The sequence below is a fragment of the Engystomops pustulosus genome, chromosome 1 (genome assembly GCF_040894005.1).
Source record: "Engystomops pustulosus chromosome 1, aEngPut4.maternal, whole genome shotgun sequence".
In the NCBI taxonomy this organism is placed as follows: domain Eukaryota; kingdom Metazoa; phylum Chordata; class Amphibia; order Anura; family Leptodactylidae; genus Engystomops; species Engystomops pustulosus.
The window spans coordinates 121,046,704-121,064,135 of record NC_092411.1 but is presented as its reverse complement, the minus strand read 5'-3'; the positions used below and the strand labels follow the sequence as shown (position 1 = coordinate 121,064,135).

Here is a 17,432-nt window from a genome sequence, read left to right as displayed (position 1 = left end):
GAGATAAAAAAGATAAAATGTAAAGTTCTCAGCTTCTACAAACACTTTTACTGGTAGGTGGGAAATACCGTAACATACATGAAAATGTCCTAGAAAACTGAAATTTTTGTAAGATGAATGTTATTATTGTTACAAGAAAGACTAATGATAAAGGGTTTGAACAAATACAGACAATATAAAAACTTCCTATATTGAATATTTTGGTTACCATGACTGAATTTACATACCTAATGGTCACAATCTGGCCAACATCCAGGTTCATGTCATTCAGCTGTGCAATGAAAACTGCTGCCACTGCCTCATAGAGAGCGGTGCCATCCATATTGATAGTGGCTCCCACTGGTAGAACAAATCTTGTTATCCGTTTATCCACTCTGTTCTTTTCCTCAGCACAGCGGAAAGTTACCGGTAAAGTGGCTGAGCTATAAATAATTAACACATTATGTTAAAATAAATATGCTTATATTGACAACCAGAATTCAGTTTGTGGTAAATAGGTTAAAATGTGAAAATCAAGTTAGTTAGATAATACACCAGAAGTGCTGCATATGTTCTGCAGTATGAAATCTGCAGAATATTTTCCTGGAAATCAGCAGCAGCCAAAAATGCACCAAATTCAGAAAAAAAGTCACATTGTAAATTATGTAATTTTTGATGAAAGCATTTCTGCAATAGTAGAAATACAGTCAATACAGGCGGTCCCCTACTTAAGAACACTCGACTTACATACGACCCAAAGTTACAAACGGACCTCTGGATATTGGTAATTTCTTGTACTTTAGTCCTAGGCTACAATAATCAGCTGTAACAGTTATCACTGGTGTCTACAATGAAGCTTTAGTGTTAATATTGATTCTTATGACAACCCAACATTTTTAAAATCCTATTGTCACAGAGACCAAAAAGCTTCTGTCTGGGATTACAATGATAAAATATACAGTTCCGACTTACATACAAACTCAACTTAAGAACAAACCTACAGACCCTATCTTGTATGTAACCCGGGGACTGCCTGTACACAGCCAAAGGGTACATTAGTATTTATCTTTTGCCTTGTTGCTAAAGGTCAAAGGTATATTAATTTCTCACTCCCCCCAAAAAAGTTATTCTATACACATCATATGCAATAATGAAGTAGCATTCAGTTAGACATAGTTTCAAATATGATTGCATTAGAGTCTGTAAATATGTAAGTGCAATTACCTAGAGCCATCCAAGACATTAATCATGAGTCAAGGCACTGTACAAAATGTGCAGGCAACATGCTATAAACTTTATTGCAAGTGTTTTCAAATGACTAGGGTCACTAAATGCAATATACTAGGAAATATTGCTCACAAGTATAAGAAAACACCTTGAAAAAATAACTTAAAACATTGCACGCTTCTAAAATATGATGAACCGAAGTTCATCAAAAGCAACTGACCTGTCTGTTTCAATAAATACTCATGTTTCTTATAATAATTTTGGAAATCTTTTCTTATAACTTTCCATTGTGCATTTTCCCTTTCATAGAGGCACTCTGGGGGACATGAAGTCAGAGCCTAGAAGGGCTCTGGTAATGCCCCAAAGCACTTTGGCTAATTTACATAAACAAAGTCTTTATATGCCATTGTTGAGCTTTTTAACCCTCACAAAGCACTTTTGTTGCTTTGTAGAGGCTCAATGATGTGCCAGGTTTCTTTAAAAGATTTCTTTTTTAACACTACATGTGTTGTCTTTGGTCATGTGCTAGCCTTTATTTTAATTGGCTTGTACACATGGCTGTGAGTAGCCTTTTTTGTTGATATCGGTGCGTAGGCAGAACATGCTGATGAAACACAAGCCGCAAACCACAGGTCCATTGTTTGTGGCATGTCATTGCACAAGTTTGTGTATAGGTAGACTTACAACTGGGATTTATCATGGTGGTCAACAATGTCAGGCATGAAAAGACGAACCCCCAATGGTTGTATTTTGTTTTCAACAATCTTGTACTAATTCCATTATCTGTTATTTAATTAATGACACATTAAGGTCACATTTCTAAATGATATAAGTTGTCAGTAAACTAGATAGTATTACTATGAATGAAAGCTGTCTTTATTGTCAGCTCTAATTCTGCAAAACCATTATAAAAACTATGCAATGATGGGCTGCTCTAGACAACAAAGACAGTTTCAGGTTCAATCAACTTTACAAAGTTCTTCCACACTTTTATGCCTATTGAAGGGGGTGCAAAACAGTGATATCAACCTCTAAGATAAAAGAAACAAGTCCAAATCCTTGAAAAAGCAAAAAAAGACACACAAATGCCCTGACTAAAGATAATTGACCAATGTATTTGATTAAATTAAGTTATGTCTTACCTTGATGATATCATAAGAGCTGTAAGAAGGGCCTGTGCCATACCCATTGCAAAACGGAAAGGATTCTTTCGTACTATTATTAGATATATAAGTGGCAAAACTATAATAGAATGGATGGCGAGTCTGTAAGAACAATAATATTATCATGAAATCGGTCACCCTGACACTAAAATCCACATTTTTCTGAAAAGCAAAAATTGGAGCAAAGTAGGTGTCAAAATATAATTTATGGGCAAAATAAGAATTTTGTATTCTGTATTCTAGGCTTATATAAATTATTATTTTTTCTAAAGTATAAATAAACATACCCACTGAGCACTGTTGCCATATAAAGACCGAGCTTGCGGAAAATCTCCCAGTCATTAACTTCAATAATCTTCCCTGCAATTAAAAACAAGATGCCAATGGGCATGTACCTAAAATGGATGAAATAGATACATGTGTTATTTAAAAAAAAAAAAATTGTATACTTTTTGTAACAATTTGGCGTAAATTATGAAAGATAGAAAGATTCAGGGATTTGTAGAAAAAATATGAAGCTATTAACCATAATCTTCTATTAGCTCACTGTTGATGTTCTGTTCATCAGCTTAGCTGTGAAGTGTGTAGAGTGAAACCTCTTTGGGATGACCTTCCTAACTACATTAAAAAGACTATTTCAGTGAGAGTGGACTTCTCAGTACAGTTCAAGTAAGTATTGAACACTTTACTAATATCCTAAGTAAAGATATTTCTAAGGGTGCTATTGACATGAAAATAGTAACAAAATATCCAATCTACAATGGTAAAGGAATCATGTCATAGTTGTCTGTAAATTACATTACTCCTTAATAAATATGGCTAGTCATTTCTGACACGCGACCACGAGGTCTGAGGGGGGCCATATACGGCCGCAAGTATACGTCCCTCATAGACGGCAATGGCAGCATGGAGCGATATGGTGCAGCATATGTGAGGCGCCGTACCACTCCGTACATGGGGAAAAGATAGGAAATGTCCTATGTTTCCCTGTGTTGCGGTGCCGTGGATCACTAAGGAGAGGGGTCACCACTCCTCCTCTCCATTGCAGCGAACGGCTGCCAGCCGCGCGACGTTCGTGTGAATGTAGCCTAACTGTTTGAAGGTTTTTACGCAAAACTAATGCCAGGCAGGCATGGTGGGGCTGATAAATCTCCCCCAAAGAAGCTGTGCTGCTGGTGACTAAGTGAGTTTTATAATTTTATTTTATTTATCACTGCTAAGCTGCTTAGTACTACTATATATATTTATTCCATGCTTTTAAATATGATAAATAGATGAGAATGAACTTTTTTATGCATATGGGTTTTAATCTCTAAATCTCCAGCTACTAAATTGACACTACAGTATAGGAGAGAAATTGCATAAAGAAAAATTATGGAAAAATGCCATATACATATGCAATAAATAATACAATAGTAAAAAAATAGTTAGATGTGAATGTTTTGTTTTTCCATTAAGATCTATTTTTATCACTTACCACATTATAATTTGGACTATTTGCATTGTTGCATCATTTAGTGCATTAAAAAAATCCACCAAAACTTGTCCCTTTTCACCCATTTTTCCAATGACAACTCCAAAGACGAGACAGAAGACAATGAGACCTAAGACATTGACTCCATCAGAGTAAAGGCCAACAATTTTGTATTCCTTAGTTTTGTTCTGTAAGGGAAAAAACAATCCTATCTTAAAAGAGTGCAGGACAGATTGAGCAACAAATACCAAAATGAATGTTTCCCCATACCCAATGAAATACCGGCACAAATATAAATGACTCAGAGAGTACCAATGTAGGGCTCTGTGTAGGTGCTTGTTGTATGACGTAGGTAGCGTGATGATGTCACTGCAAGGCCTGGTGAATAAAATAAGTTTCAGATGAGGATGGGAGCTAATGCCTTAGAGGCACAGCATATATTTATAATTTGTGGGCACTGCATGTACAGTATATGTGGAGGCGCTGCATGTATATTTGTTATAATTTATGTACCGTATATTCCGGCGTATAAGACGACCTGGTGTATAAGACGACCCCCCTACTTTCCTGTTTAAAATATAGAGTTTAAGATATATTCGCCGTATAAGACTACCCCTTTTCCAACGCATACAAAACACCGGTAAAAATTTAAAAAAAAACAGATTTGAATTTAACATGGTCCTTTTTTTAATTTAAATTATTATGACATACAGGTATATAGCAGGAAAACTGTCGCTCATAAACATAAGGCATACAACAACAACATTACCATTACAGCACAGCCCCCAGTAGTATACAGCACAGCCCCCAGTAGTATACAGCACAGCCCCAAGTAGTATACAGCACAGCCCCCAGTAGTATACAGCACTGCCCCCAGTAGTATACAGCCCAGCCCCCAGTAGTATACAGCCCAGCCCAGCATTAAAAAAAAAATAAACTTATATACTCACCCTCCAGTGGCCCCGATTTGCTGCGCTGCTCCCCCGATGTCCGCGTGGCTCGTCTTCAGTGTTCCGCGCCGTCTTCTTTCTTCTGCTGGGCGCCGCCATTGATCTTCCCCGGCAGGCACCTAGTATGACGCGCCACTGCTGGGAAAAACATGGCGGCGCCCAGCAGAAGAAAGAAGACGGCACGGAAGACTGATGACGAGCCGCACAGACATCGGGGCCAACGGAGGGTGAGTATGCGCCCCGATGTCTTTTTGAGGCTGCCGGCAGCTTTTTGAGGCTGCCGGCAGCCATCGCTGTGAAAACACCCGCGATCGGTGCTAGCACCGATCGCGGGTGTTACCGGTAAGCCTTTGCTGCAATATGCCCTCAGCCCGTGAGCCCTCTCCATGCACCGGGACCCGACCGCCGCCGTGAATACACGGCGGGCGGTCGGGATTACCGGCGTATAAGACGACCCCAGAGAAGACAGAAGATTTTTCTGTCTTCAAAAGTCGTCTTATACGCCGCAATATACGGTATATAATTTTGGGGTGAATATATATATGTATATATATATATATATATATATACACACGAGGGTGGTTCAATAAGTACCCGTGTTTGACGACAGAGGGCATTTCTGAGGGAAGTTGGTGTTATCATCGTGTGCTGCCATCTATCAAACGACGGCAAAACAAATAGATAGACTGATAGATAGGTTAATTTGGATTTGGCAGCCATTTGAGTAAGAGGTGTTTTGTGATTACCGCTGAGATGGAAAAAGAGCAATATTGTTCGGTAATGGGAAAATGGGATGGGAAAAAATGAGACGAGATAAAAGCAAAGTTGAATGCTGTTTATGGGGACACTTCGCCATCTATGACCACAATTGTATATTGGTTCAACGAATTTAAACGTGGGCAAACATCCGTTTTTGATGAGGAGCAACTAGGACGCCCGGCAGACGTGGTTACCGAGGAAATCATTCAAAAAGTCTACGAAATGATACTCGTTGATCGACGAACGAAAGTGCGCGAAGTAGCAGAGGCCAAAGGTGTGTCGACTGGATCGGCAATTAATATTTTACAAGTTAGTGGCCGCATTTGGCGAAAAAGAAGGTGCTGTTTCAACACGATAACGCACCAGCACATTCATCTGGAGTTGTCGCCGCCAAACTGCATGAATTGTGTTATAAATTGCTGCTGCAACCCCGTATTCACTCGATCTGGCTCCCTGCGACTTTTTTTTGTTCCCTAACATGGCGAAATGGCTTGTGGGAAAAAATTTTAGCTCAAACTAGGAAGTAATCGCCGAGACAGAGGCTTATTTTGGAAAGTTCAACAAATCCTATTATTTTTGAAAAATAAAATTATTTCTAACAGGGGTACTTATTGAACCGCCCTCGTATAATTTGTATGTGAAGAGTGTATATATTATTTAGAAGTGGCATTGCATATATTTTATATTTCATTTGGAGGCACTGCACATATTTCATTAGGATGCAATGCATATATTACCTTGTACTTGGTTTTTGTAAATCAAAGTTGTGGGAGGACAAAAATAAACATACTGCCAATATGATTAAGAACTATCTTCAGTGTAAAAAAAACAAGGAGTATGGGAAGGGACCATATGGCCTAAACACTATCCAGCCTAAAACATCTGTAGTTGGTTTTCAAAGATTTATTTTGTGCATTCACTTGCATTTTGTTCATTGATAAATATACACTATAAAAAGTATTTCTGAAAGCATTATTAGATTACAGCATTTATATAGCTGTTTACAACATTTTCTTTATTGTACCTTTTTACAAGCATGGGAAAAATACCTTTTACTTATTTCAAAGATATATAAATGAATATTATTCCAGGTACAGCAAATGAAATAAGAACATTTAGGATCCTATTTTAATCAAATCAGCTACACATCCATAGCATTAACCCAATGCATATTGAAAGGAATCACATATTACCTCCTGATCTGTTGAAAAAAGATCGAAAGTACTATTCTTATCAATGGTGCTGTTCTTGTCAGGGTCCTTAGAAGGTTTAAGCTCTTCACGTTTGGTCTTGTACTGTAATAGAAAATGTTGCGTTTTACTGTCTTAGGCTCACAACATCCCTTTTCTACCCACACTTAGGGACAGACAGTAGGTGTTCTCCTTAAGGAGACAATGCCAATTAAGGCCACCTTAAAGGCATGTGGAGACTTAAAGCCATAATGCTCCACTAGGGAATTCTGGGAAGAATGCAAATAAGTTTTCCAAGGTGTTAAATGGAAAACAATACCTCCTTTTGCTACCTTGAAAGGCAGCCCCCTTAACATCAAGTATGACTTACAAGAAGTCTAAAAATATGATGTGGGATTAAGCCAAACCAGTATATCTATTCCATAAGGAACAGACTCCCAACTGTAGACAGCACTGTTTCGACCTGATTGGGTCTCCTCAGTACAGCGTAGGGAACTGATTTGGCTATGTGAGAGGCTATTGACTAGGGACAGACAGTAGGTGTTCTCCTTAAGGAGACAATGCCAATTAAGGCCACCTTAAAGGCATGTGGAGACTTAAAGCCATAATGCTCCACTAGGGAATTCTGGGAAGAATGCAAATAAGTTTTCCAAGGTGTTAAATGGAAAACAATACCTCCTTTTGCTACCTTGAAAGGCAGCCCCCTTAACATCAAGTATGACTTACAAGAAGTCTAAAAATATGATGTGGGATTAAGCCAAACCAGTATATCTATTCCATAAGGAACAGACTCCCAACTGTAGACAGCACTGTTTCGACCTGATTGGGTCTCCTCAGTACAGCGTAGGGAACTGATTTGGCTATGTGAGAGGCTATTGACTAGGGACAGACAGTAGGTGTTCTCCTTAAGGAGACAATGCCAATTAAGGCCACCTTAAAGGCATGTGGAGACTTAAAGCCATAATGCTCCACTAGGGAATTCTGGGAAGAATGCAAATAAGTTTTCCAAGGTGTTAAATGGAAAACAATACCTCCTTTTGCTACCTTGAAAGGCAGCCCCCTTAACATCAAGTATGACTTACAAGAAGTCTAAAAATATGATGTGGGATTAAGCCAAACCAGTATATCTATTCCATAAGGAACAGACTCCCAACTGTAGACAGCACTGTTTCGACCTGATTGGGTCTCAATCAGGTCGAAACAGTGCTGTCTACAGTTGGGAGTCTGTTCCTTATGGAATAGATATACTGGTTTGGCTTAATCCCACATCATATTTTTAGACTTCTTGTAAGTCATACTTGATGTTAAGGGGGCTGCCTTTCAAGGTAGCAAAAGGAGGTATTGTTTTCCATTTAACACCTTGGAAAACTTATTTGCATTCTTCCCAGAATTCCCTAGTGGAGCATTATGGCTTTAAGTCTCCACATGCCTTTAAGGTGGCCTTAATTGGCATTGTCTCCTTAAGGAGAACACCTACTGTCTGTCCCTAGTCAATAGCCTCTCACATAGCCAAATCAGTTCCCTACGCTGTACTGAGGAGACCCAATCAGGTCGAAACAGTGCTGTCTACAGTTGGGAGTCTGTTCCTTATGGAATAGATATACTGGTTTGGCTTAATCCCACATCATATTTTTAGACTTCTTGTAAGTCATACTTGATGTTAAGGGGGCTGCCTTTCAAGGTAGCAAAAGGAGGTATTGTTTTCCATTTAACACCTTGGAAAACTTATTTGCATTCTTCCCAGAATTCCCTAGTGGAGCATTATGGCTTTAAGTCTCCACATGCCTTTAAGGTGGCCTTAATTGGCATTGTCTCCTTAAGGAGAACACCTACTGTCTGTCCCTAGTCAATAGCCTCTCACATAGCCAAATCAGTTCCCTACGCTGTACTGAGGAGACCCAATCAGGTCGAAACAGTGCTGTCTACAGTTGGGAGTCTGTTCCTTATGGAATAGATATACTGGTTTGGCTTAATCCCACATCATATTTTTAGACTTCTTGTAAGTCATACTTGATGTTAAGGGGGCTGCCTTTCAAGGTAGCAAAAGGAGGTATTGTTTTCCATTTAACACCTTGGAAAACTTATTTGCATTCTACCCACACTTATGTAGCCTGGTTGCGCACGGTTGTGTATTCAGTGTATTGTGCGAAGTCCCCTAAAAGAACTGAAGCAGTGATCCTCTTATTAAGTGTACTGACTGAATGATTTTGGGGTGGCTATGTCCTATTGATGACAATTTATTAACTTTTTTTGTGTGAGACATGAACAAGAAATCATTTGATTGCTTGTTCATTATAATACCCTGCAATACTAATGTGTTGCAGAATATTAGAATTGTGAGTCTTTACATCTGCATAGGCTGACGCAGTGCCTGTAAGATCCTGTCTGTGACAGCACCTTACAGGCCTTTACTATGGACAGCCATGGGGTCGGCAACGATCGGCACCCCCAAAAATACTTTGGGGGGTGCTGATCAAACAGGGAATCTCCCTGCTGGCATTTTTACATCCTCCGGTCATGTTTGATTTTAGAAGGAAATGTGACATTTTAGTATTAAACTAGAATCTGTGCACAATTTATAAACATTTCACCCAACTTAAGTCAAGCTCTCTGCCACGGAACACAGCCTAAGCCAGTGGTGGCGAACCTATGGCACAGGTGCCAGAAGTGGCACTTAGAGCCCTTTCTGTGGGCACCCAGGCCATCTCTCCAACATAGAGTTTGCCATATAGGCCACCTCCTGTGGTCAATACAGCCCAGGACGCGCCTTACTCAGTGCTAGAAGTGAGAATTTGTAGATAGAGATGGATTGTCATTGGAGCTTTCTCCATCATCTTTCTATTGTATTGGTAAATTTAGGACGCCAATAAAATTACAACCTGTGATACAGCAGGGATCAATAAGTTACTGCTGAAATTGTCATGCTGGCACTTTGCGACATATTAGTAGGTTTTGGTTGTAGCTTGGGCACTCTGTCTCCAAAAGCTTCGCCAACACTGCCCTGATTGATTTTACCATATCCCAGGAAATCACCAACTAGAGTCCATATTGCTGAGCTCTAAGCCTCTATATACTTACCTCTTGAACTAATTTGCCCATAATTTCAAGGATCTTTAAAAGAACTGATGTGGGAGGTATCATTCTGCTTATTAATTTAGTTAATTTCCATAACAAGATTCTATATCTGATTCACTTTGCATCATATTCTGCAGACTAATATTTTAAAACATCATCCTGTAGCTCTGCTTAATCTCCAATAGTTAAATCCTTTAAAAACATTATGTTTGCCAACATTCTTTAGGCAATGATGTGTCTTATGTAAGGTTATAACCTAATGTGATATGGTATTAAAAACCTTTAAAATAATAAGTTATCGTCTAGAGTTAATAAAAGATTATTGGACAAGACTGAATTCTATATGTAAATAAATAATGAAAGGTGTTATCTTACCTGCTGGAAACATGCCTGAACAAGATTTTCTGGGAACATATTTCTAAGGGGAAAATCAAAGTTTAAATAAAAATGACCTTTAAAAATACAATGGAATTTTAATACATACACATCTAGTATATATCCACACTTTTTCAATTTGTTACCTTATTTAAGTTGGATAAAAAACTAGAAGTTATAGCACCATTATAGAATCTTTTGATGATTAGCTATAACAACTTTGTATGACAGAGAGTTTCACGTCACAACGCTCACACAGAAAAGATTCTCATTACAGTATATTTCGATACAAAAACAAGACATGTTCTTAAGTAAAATTAATTCAATAATACACTGCAGAAGTTTTAGAGCGGGCATTGTTTTCAAAGGTTATAACCAAGTGCTTGTCTGGAAACTCCCACAAATTCATTAAATAAGTAGAAAAAAAATTCTAAACGCATGAAAAATATCTAAGTGCTAATACCAATTTGTCAATCTTTTGCAACTCTCATGTGTGTTGTATTCAAATGTTCAGCATCTAAGGCAGGTTCAAAACTAATTATTTTATAAAACATGACAACCAATAGTACAGGCTTCTCACATTCCATTCACTTATCAAAAACTCAGTTTGCTATTAACAACTAATAACACTCCTTAAATGTACCATACTGAGAAAAAGCAAGAGTTAGTTATGTGTATAAAATAGCACTCCCATCAAAATAAAAAAAAAACACAATACATTCTCAAGAACTTCTGTACATCCGTGCTGGCCAATAATGACACATGCTAGATTTACAGCCCATCTTTCAGTATTAGAATAATAAAACTTTATTAATCCCATTGGCAAACAGTTTTTTGCATCATTACTCCAGTCAAGGCATGAAGACTGTTTCACATAATAAACAACACAAATAACATTACAATTACAGACTGTCCCCTACTTAAGAACACATGACTTACAGACAACCCCTAGTTAGAAACGGACCTCTGGATGTTGGTAAATTACTGTAGATTACAATAAAGAGCTGTAATAGTTATTAAAGGTGTTTGCAATGAAGCTTTATTATTAATCCTGATTCTTATTACAACCCAACATTTTTGAAATCCAGTTGTCACAAAGACTGGGGCTACAATTATAAAATATACAAGATCTTCATTTCTCTGTAACTGTCATCTCTACAGTCTGTATCTGTGAAATTGCAATGTACTTTCACCTGCTAGAAGGAGACCCTGATCCTGTGGCCTACCTCTTGCTTGAGTATGTAATCTCACCTAAGAGAACTTTTGTCTTGCTGCAGGTGATAAGAGCCAAAGTAAGTGGACAATCCATCTTTCCCCTCATCAGGCCTTCCATTGCCTTTCAACTCTTCTCATCTACTCTATACCTTATTAAACCATCCTAACCCATCTTGCTCTTCTGTAAAGAGCTGCTATGGCTGCTACCCCTGTAGTTATGCCTCTGGTATTGTGGAAGATGTGCACTGTTATATACATACTGTGCAATATAATATGTGTATATTGGTGCACATCCTCCATTCTTTAGTGTAGCAGATTGGGTGGCTGGGCCCCCTGACGCCCCTGTAGTTACGCCCTTGCTCCTAATCCTGGTCCACCTTCTGTTCATTTCTGTTAATGTTCTCCACTACACAAAAAATCCTGTTTAATACTACTATTCAGTAAACTCCTTAACCCACTCACCCCCTGTGGTCCCTTTAAATGTGCCTTCTGGAAAGTCCACTTGAAGTGCAATATACTGGATCCATGCTTCACAGAATGATAGTGCTAACCTTGCAGCTACATCCATTGTGGCCTGTTTGATAAACCCCCACTATTAGGTCACATATTGGGGGGCATTTATGCAAGAGAGACTCGCAATTTAGTACAGAAAATTCCACCTTCTGATGCAAAATGGCATCATTGCGCTAATTTGAAACTGTGGACCACCAGCTCCTCCTCAGGATGCTTCACTCCATTGCTCTAAGAACATAGCTCTCTTAGTTTTATTTCTATCTCTTTTCAGTGTATCCTTTTCTAAATCTCTCTGTTCTTCCTCTTGCTGCCAGGGTTCCTCGGAGCACTGTCATAGGTCCTCTTCTCTTTAACCTCTATAATGACCCCATTTATCTAACCATTTTCAGATTTGGTTTTCAGTACCATCTATATGCTGATATTATATACTTCTGCATTTAAAATACCCTTACTTTATTACAGGACTTCAGTGATTATCTACCATGTCTACATCTCTACCTGAAGCCTATTCTTCTACTTGTCTCTCTGCCATCGACTTACTGATCCAGCCCTGACATATCCATGTCCTTCTGTGTCCTCCCTTAACTTGGAACTTTCCTTTGTACAGTACTTTTAAACAATCATGTTGCATGCACTTCAAAAACATTTTTCAGAATCTGCCCTCTTAGGTCGAAATGGAAAGCAACTATAAAGTCTCTATTATCTAGCACTGCTGTGATTTGAGGCATTTTTACATAAGATTTACCGGTATATGGTCAATATCACATGACAACACATGACAGTCACTACAACTCTATAATTCATCAACTATTATCACTAGCACTTCCTAGTTGGTCATAACTTTTGTTGCTATTGTACAGTAACAGTACCCAGAATTTATGGCACCATATACCTTTTTTCAGAATAAGGGTAATTTAAGTTGGACATTGCCTACAATAACACGAACAAGTGTTGACTCAATAAATTATTACACACATTTAAATTTATTAGAATTACTTTAATATTTAATACTAGGAAGAAGCTATAATATACAATCAAATTTGTTTAGGAGCATGGAGAAGAGTGAGTATGAGTAGTTTATTTTTTTAGAGTAGTTTATTTTTTATAAACATTTCTGGACAACTGTTGCGAGAAACATGTATCTCCTCTTCTGTCTGGCTCCACTAGCTTGTTTTGGGTTTAAGCAGTCATGTCATGTAAAACGATGCTTTTTGATTTGACAGAGAAGTTAAGTCTCTAAACCAAATAGCACAGTGATTTTATTAAATGTGGACAAATATAGGCTACACTTATAGTATACCCATCTCAAGTAACTAAGCACTATTTTGTTCTATGCCCTTCTAAAATAAAGAGACAGCTATCCATCTGTGGAGGAAGGGGTAACTATCAGAAAGATGTAACCACCTGTACAAAAAGTACAAGGAGGAAAACACCAATAATGTTAGAAAAGCAATTGTTGCTTCAAGATCGAAGCGATTTCCTTGAAAATAATGGGACATAGGCATAATACAATGTAACAACAATATAATTGCCTTTGAAGGCGCACATAATGTAACAATCGAGCATAATTAGACATAAGTATAGAAACAACAGAGACTGCAAAGGCAAAGTAGTGAGTAGAACAGGTTATTAACTAGGCACATTAAAGGAGAAAGAAAGAAGATACAGAGTAAAAAAAAGAGGGGTTAAAGTGGGGAGGTGGGGCGAATGATGCTGGGAGGATTTGCAGGGGGAATAGAGAACAGGTGACAACACTAACCAAATCACAAAGACCATAAGTCCTGCAAGGTGTGGTAGCCCGGGGAGCCCATAAACTTCTGACAATAAAAACAGGTATTGGAAAAATAAGTCTGTATAAGTAGGGGCTACTTCCACAAGCCACTCACTAATTGTGGCTGGGGAATTGTATTTCCATTTTCTTAGAATGACGATTTGTAGGAGGTGTATGGTTAGAGATTTCTTGTAGGGAATTTTGAGAATTTTGGGATCTGCTGCTTCCTCAGTGACACGGAATACTGTGGACCAAAATCCACGAATGTGCTCCAGATATGTCTGGTACTAATGGCGGATTACGGTTTTAATGGGGCATTTCAAAACACAGAGGGAAAGGAAAGAATAGGAGTATAAATTAATGCAGATATTTAACACTTGCAAAGTGGTCTTGATATCCATGCCAGCTTCATTACCGCATATCATTGACCTGGAGGCCACAAGTAGATAACAGACAGAGCTCTTTTGTCATGCCTCACAAGTTTTTAGTCTTTTTATTACCATCCTGTAAATAAGATGTCTGTGTGTATGTCAGTATTGTAGATTTGTACCATGTTAGTCATAGAAAGCAGTAGAGTGAAGAAATCAGGTGATACCTTTCTGAAGCTAACTAAGTATATTTGATGGAGATATTTTGAGAATACTAGTTCTCTTCGTCAGACATGATGTTATATGCATGAAACAGAAAATTCACAGCATTTTATACATGCTAAGCAGTGATCATCAAAGGATATTTAAAAAACTTTAACACAACAGATTGATAAATACAGGGACATCTTATTTATGACAGATGACAGAGAGCCCTGGTTCTTATATGCTTGTGGCCTCCAGGTCAGAGATAGGGGGTCATGAAGCTGGCATGAATGTTAAGACCACTTTGTAAGGTGTTCAATCTCTGCATTAATTTATATAATAATAATAATAATAATAATAATAATAATACTTTATTATCCCAAACGGGAACTTAAAGTGTCACCTCCGCAGTACATAAAATTGACAAGACATCACATATATATACTCACATAAAAACATGGTCACATAGGAACACATATATCATAAAACAGAATAAAAACACTAATACACATAGATATAAATAGATTCCACCGACTATGCAATACATAGTTACGTAAATAGATTATAAAAATAGCAAAATAATACCTATTTCCAGTAGGCGCACTTTTAAAACATTCCTAGTTTACCCCTAATTGAGTTATTTGATAGCTCGAGAGCGGCCGGTATAAACGTCTTTTTAAATCTCTCCGACCTGCAACGCAAGAGAATAAAACGGGAGCTGAAACCACTAAGCTGTGCTTGCAGCACGCCATACATTGGATGGGCACTATTATTTCTAATTTTTTCCAATTTCCTTAATATCCCGCACTGTACAAGTTCCTCCCATCTGTCAAATTGCAGACCTACTATCGAGGAGGCTTTCTTAATTATTTTATGCATCTTTTGACAATCCCTACTAGAAATACAGTTGCCCCAAGCCACTAGGGCAAATGCAAATGCACTGACCATAACCGTATTATAAAAACCGACCATCATAGTCCTTGGGATGTCAAATGCCCTTAGTCTGCGTAAAAAGAATAGATTACTATTAGCGCGTCTAGAGACCTTGTCAATATGCTCATGCCAGCTTAATTTATTATCAATGATTACGCCCAAGTATTTATAGCTCCCAACCTGCTCCACTTCTGTCCCTGCTATAGTGAGCGGTTTCGGCATAACACCCCTTTTCCTCGAAAAATCTATAACCAATTCTTTCGTCTTATTCACGTTTAACACGAGACCATTTGAGCTACACCATTCTGTAAATGTATTCACTGATTCTCGGTAGTCACTGTCGTCCCCCTCTGTGATACAGCCCACCATTACTGAATCATCCGAGTATTTCTGAAGAAAACAGGCCGGATCATTTTTCCTAAAATCAGAGGTGTACAAAATAAACAAGAAGGGAGCTAAGACAGTACCCTGGGGGGCCCCCGTACTACACACCACCTCATCAGACCATGTGTCACCCAACCTAACCCTCTGTGGTCTGCAGCGCAGATAAGCCATCAACCATTTAATCATGATCGGTTCAATCTGCATAACCTGAAGCTTAGATTCTAGCAATGCTGGAATAATCGTGTTAAATGCACTGCTGAAGTCAAAAAAAGTCAAACGTACCTCTGTTTTGGGGGATTCTAGATGAGCACATACTCTATGTAACAGATTAATTAATGCATCATCTACTCCCAGCCCACACCGATATGCAAATTGTAGTGGGTCTACAAAATCCTTCACTACACTGGATAAATGCCGCATAACCAGTCTTTCTAAGATTTTCATGACTACCGGGGTCAGCGCTATTGGTCTGTAATCATTTAATGTTTTCGGTCGAGGGACTTTATTCACAGGAACTATAACTGAAGTTTTCCATAAAGTTGGCACTATTCCACATTGTAGGCTCATATTAAATAAATGTGTAAAAACCTCCCCCAACTCCCTACAGCACGATTTCAGGACCCTATTATCCAACATGTCTGGGCCTCCAGCTTTACTAGATTTTATTCGTCCTAATTCTAGTACCACTTCCTCAACTTTAATCGGCGGCATCATCTCCTGTTTTCCTCCCACATAGTGTTCCCCCACCACATCTAGATTTACACCATCCCTTACATTACTTCCCGACACTATGGAATTACTCATAGCATCAAACCGATTGAAGAAGTTATTCAATTCGTTGGCCTTCTCTCTATCCCCTTCTGCCCCTTCAGTTCGCGTTGGTATACCAGTAATTAATTTTAGACCCTTCCAGACCTCCTTTGTTTTTTGCTCAGACAGCTTATTTTCTAATCTCTTTTTATATGCAGCTTTGCACTCCCGGATTTTATTTTTCACATCCTTTAATAGGCTTCTATAGGAGACCTCATCCCCAGACAAAAAAGCTCGCCTCTTCAACCCCAACAATTTCTTAAGTTCTCCAGTCATCCAAGGTTTATTATTAGCAAATATTTTGACCCTTTTTTCTGGCACTATACTGTCTACGCAGAATCTGATATAGTCAGTGACCAAATTAACACCCAGGTTTACATCGCCCTGAGCTTCACCACATAACAACTCCCAGTCCGTGGTTGCAAAGCAGCATTGCAATTCCTCTTCCACCGCCCCTGACCATTTGCGTACCCCTATTTCCTTAGGAGGGAGTCTTTTTAGGACCGGGCGATATCGTGGTTTAAGAAAGATCAAATTATGGTCAGAATTTCCCAAAGGCGGCAGGATTATATGATTTCTTTCCTCTCCCTTTGTTCTTTGAAATGTCCCATTAAAATAATTATCTGTGTAGTGCTATCTGGAGAAATGTGCAGATACTGGGAGATTATTTACTTTCAATTTTAATATCAGATTGGTGCAAGTTCATGCGCTGATGGAGTCTCTGGCATTTTTCCCCAATATAAAGTCCTGTGGTTGGACACTGTTGACACATCATAAGGTAGACCACATAAGAAGACCTGCAGGAATAGTCCCCTTGATCTTATGTACCTCCTGTGATTGAGGTACAGGTTTTCAGTCTGTTTATTGCCATCCTGTCGTAAATAAGATGTCACTGTATTTATAAATCTGTTGTGTTAAAGTTTTTTTTTAATATTCTTTGATGTTCACTGTCTAGCGTGTATAAAATGCTGTGATGCTATAAAATGCTATAAAATTTTCTGTTTGATGCATAACATCATGTCTAACAAAGAGAACTAGTATT

At 38.4% G+C, this 17,432-nt stretch overlaps 1 protein-coding gene across 1 annotated transcript in view; it reads right to left on the bottom strand.

Moving 5' to 3' along the window:
• Positions 1–17,432, bottom strand: part of SLC1A1 (solute carrier family 1 member 1) — a 51,788-nt gene that overhangs the window by 8,158 nt on the left and 26,198 nt on the right. The window contains exons 5-10 of the mRNA XM_072151823.1: positions 10,193–10,235; positions 6,746–6,847; positions 3,847–4,031; positions 2,657–2,764; positions 2,349–2,471; positions 228–422 (exon numbers count right to left, since the gene is read on the bottom strand). Coding sequence (XP_072007924.1) covers positions 228–422; positions 2,349–2,471; positions 2,657–2,764; positions 3,847–4,031; positions 6,746–6,847; positions 10,193–10,235 — 756 coding nt within the window. The remainder of the gene's footprint in view (positions 1–227; positions 423–2,348; positions 2,472–2,656; positions 2,765–3,846; positions 4,032–6,745; positions 6,848–10,192; positions 10,236–17,432) is intronic.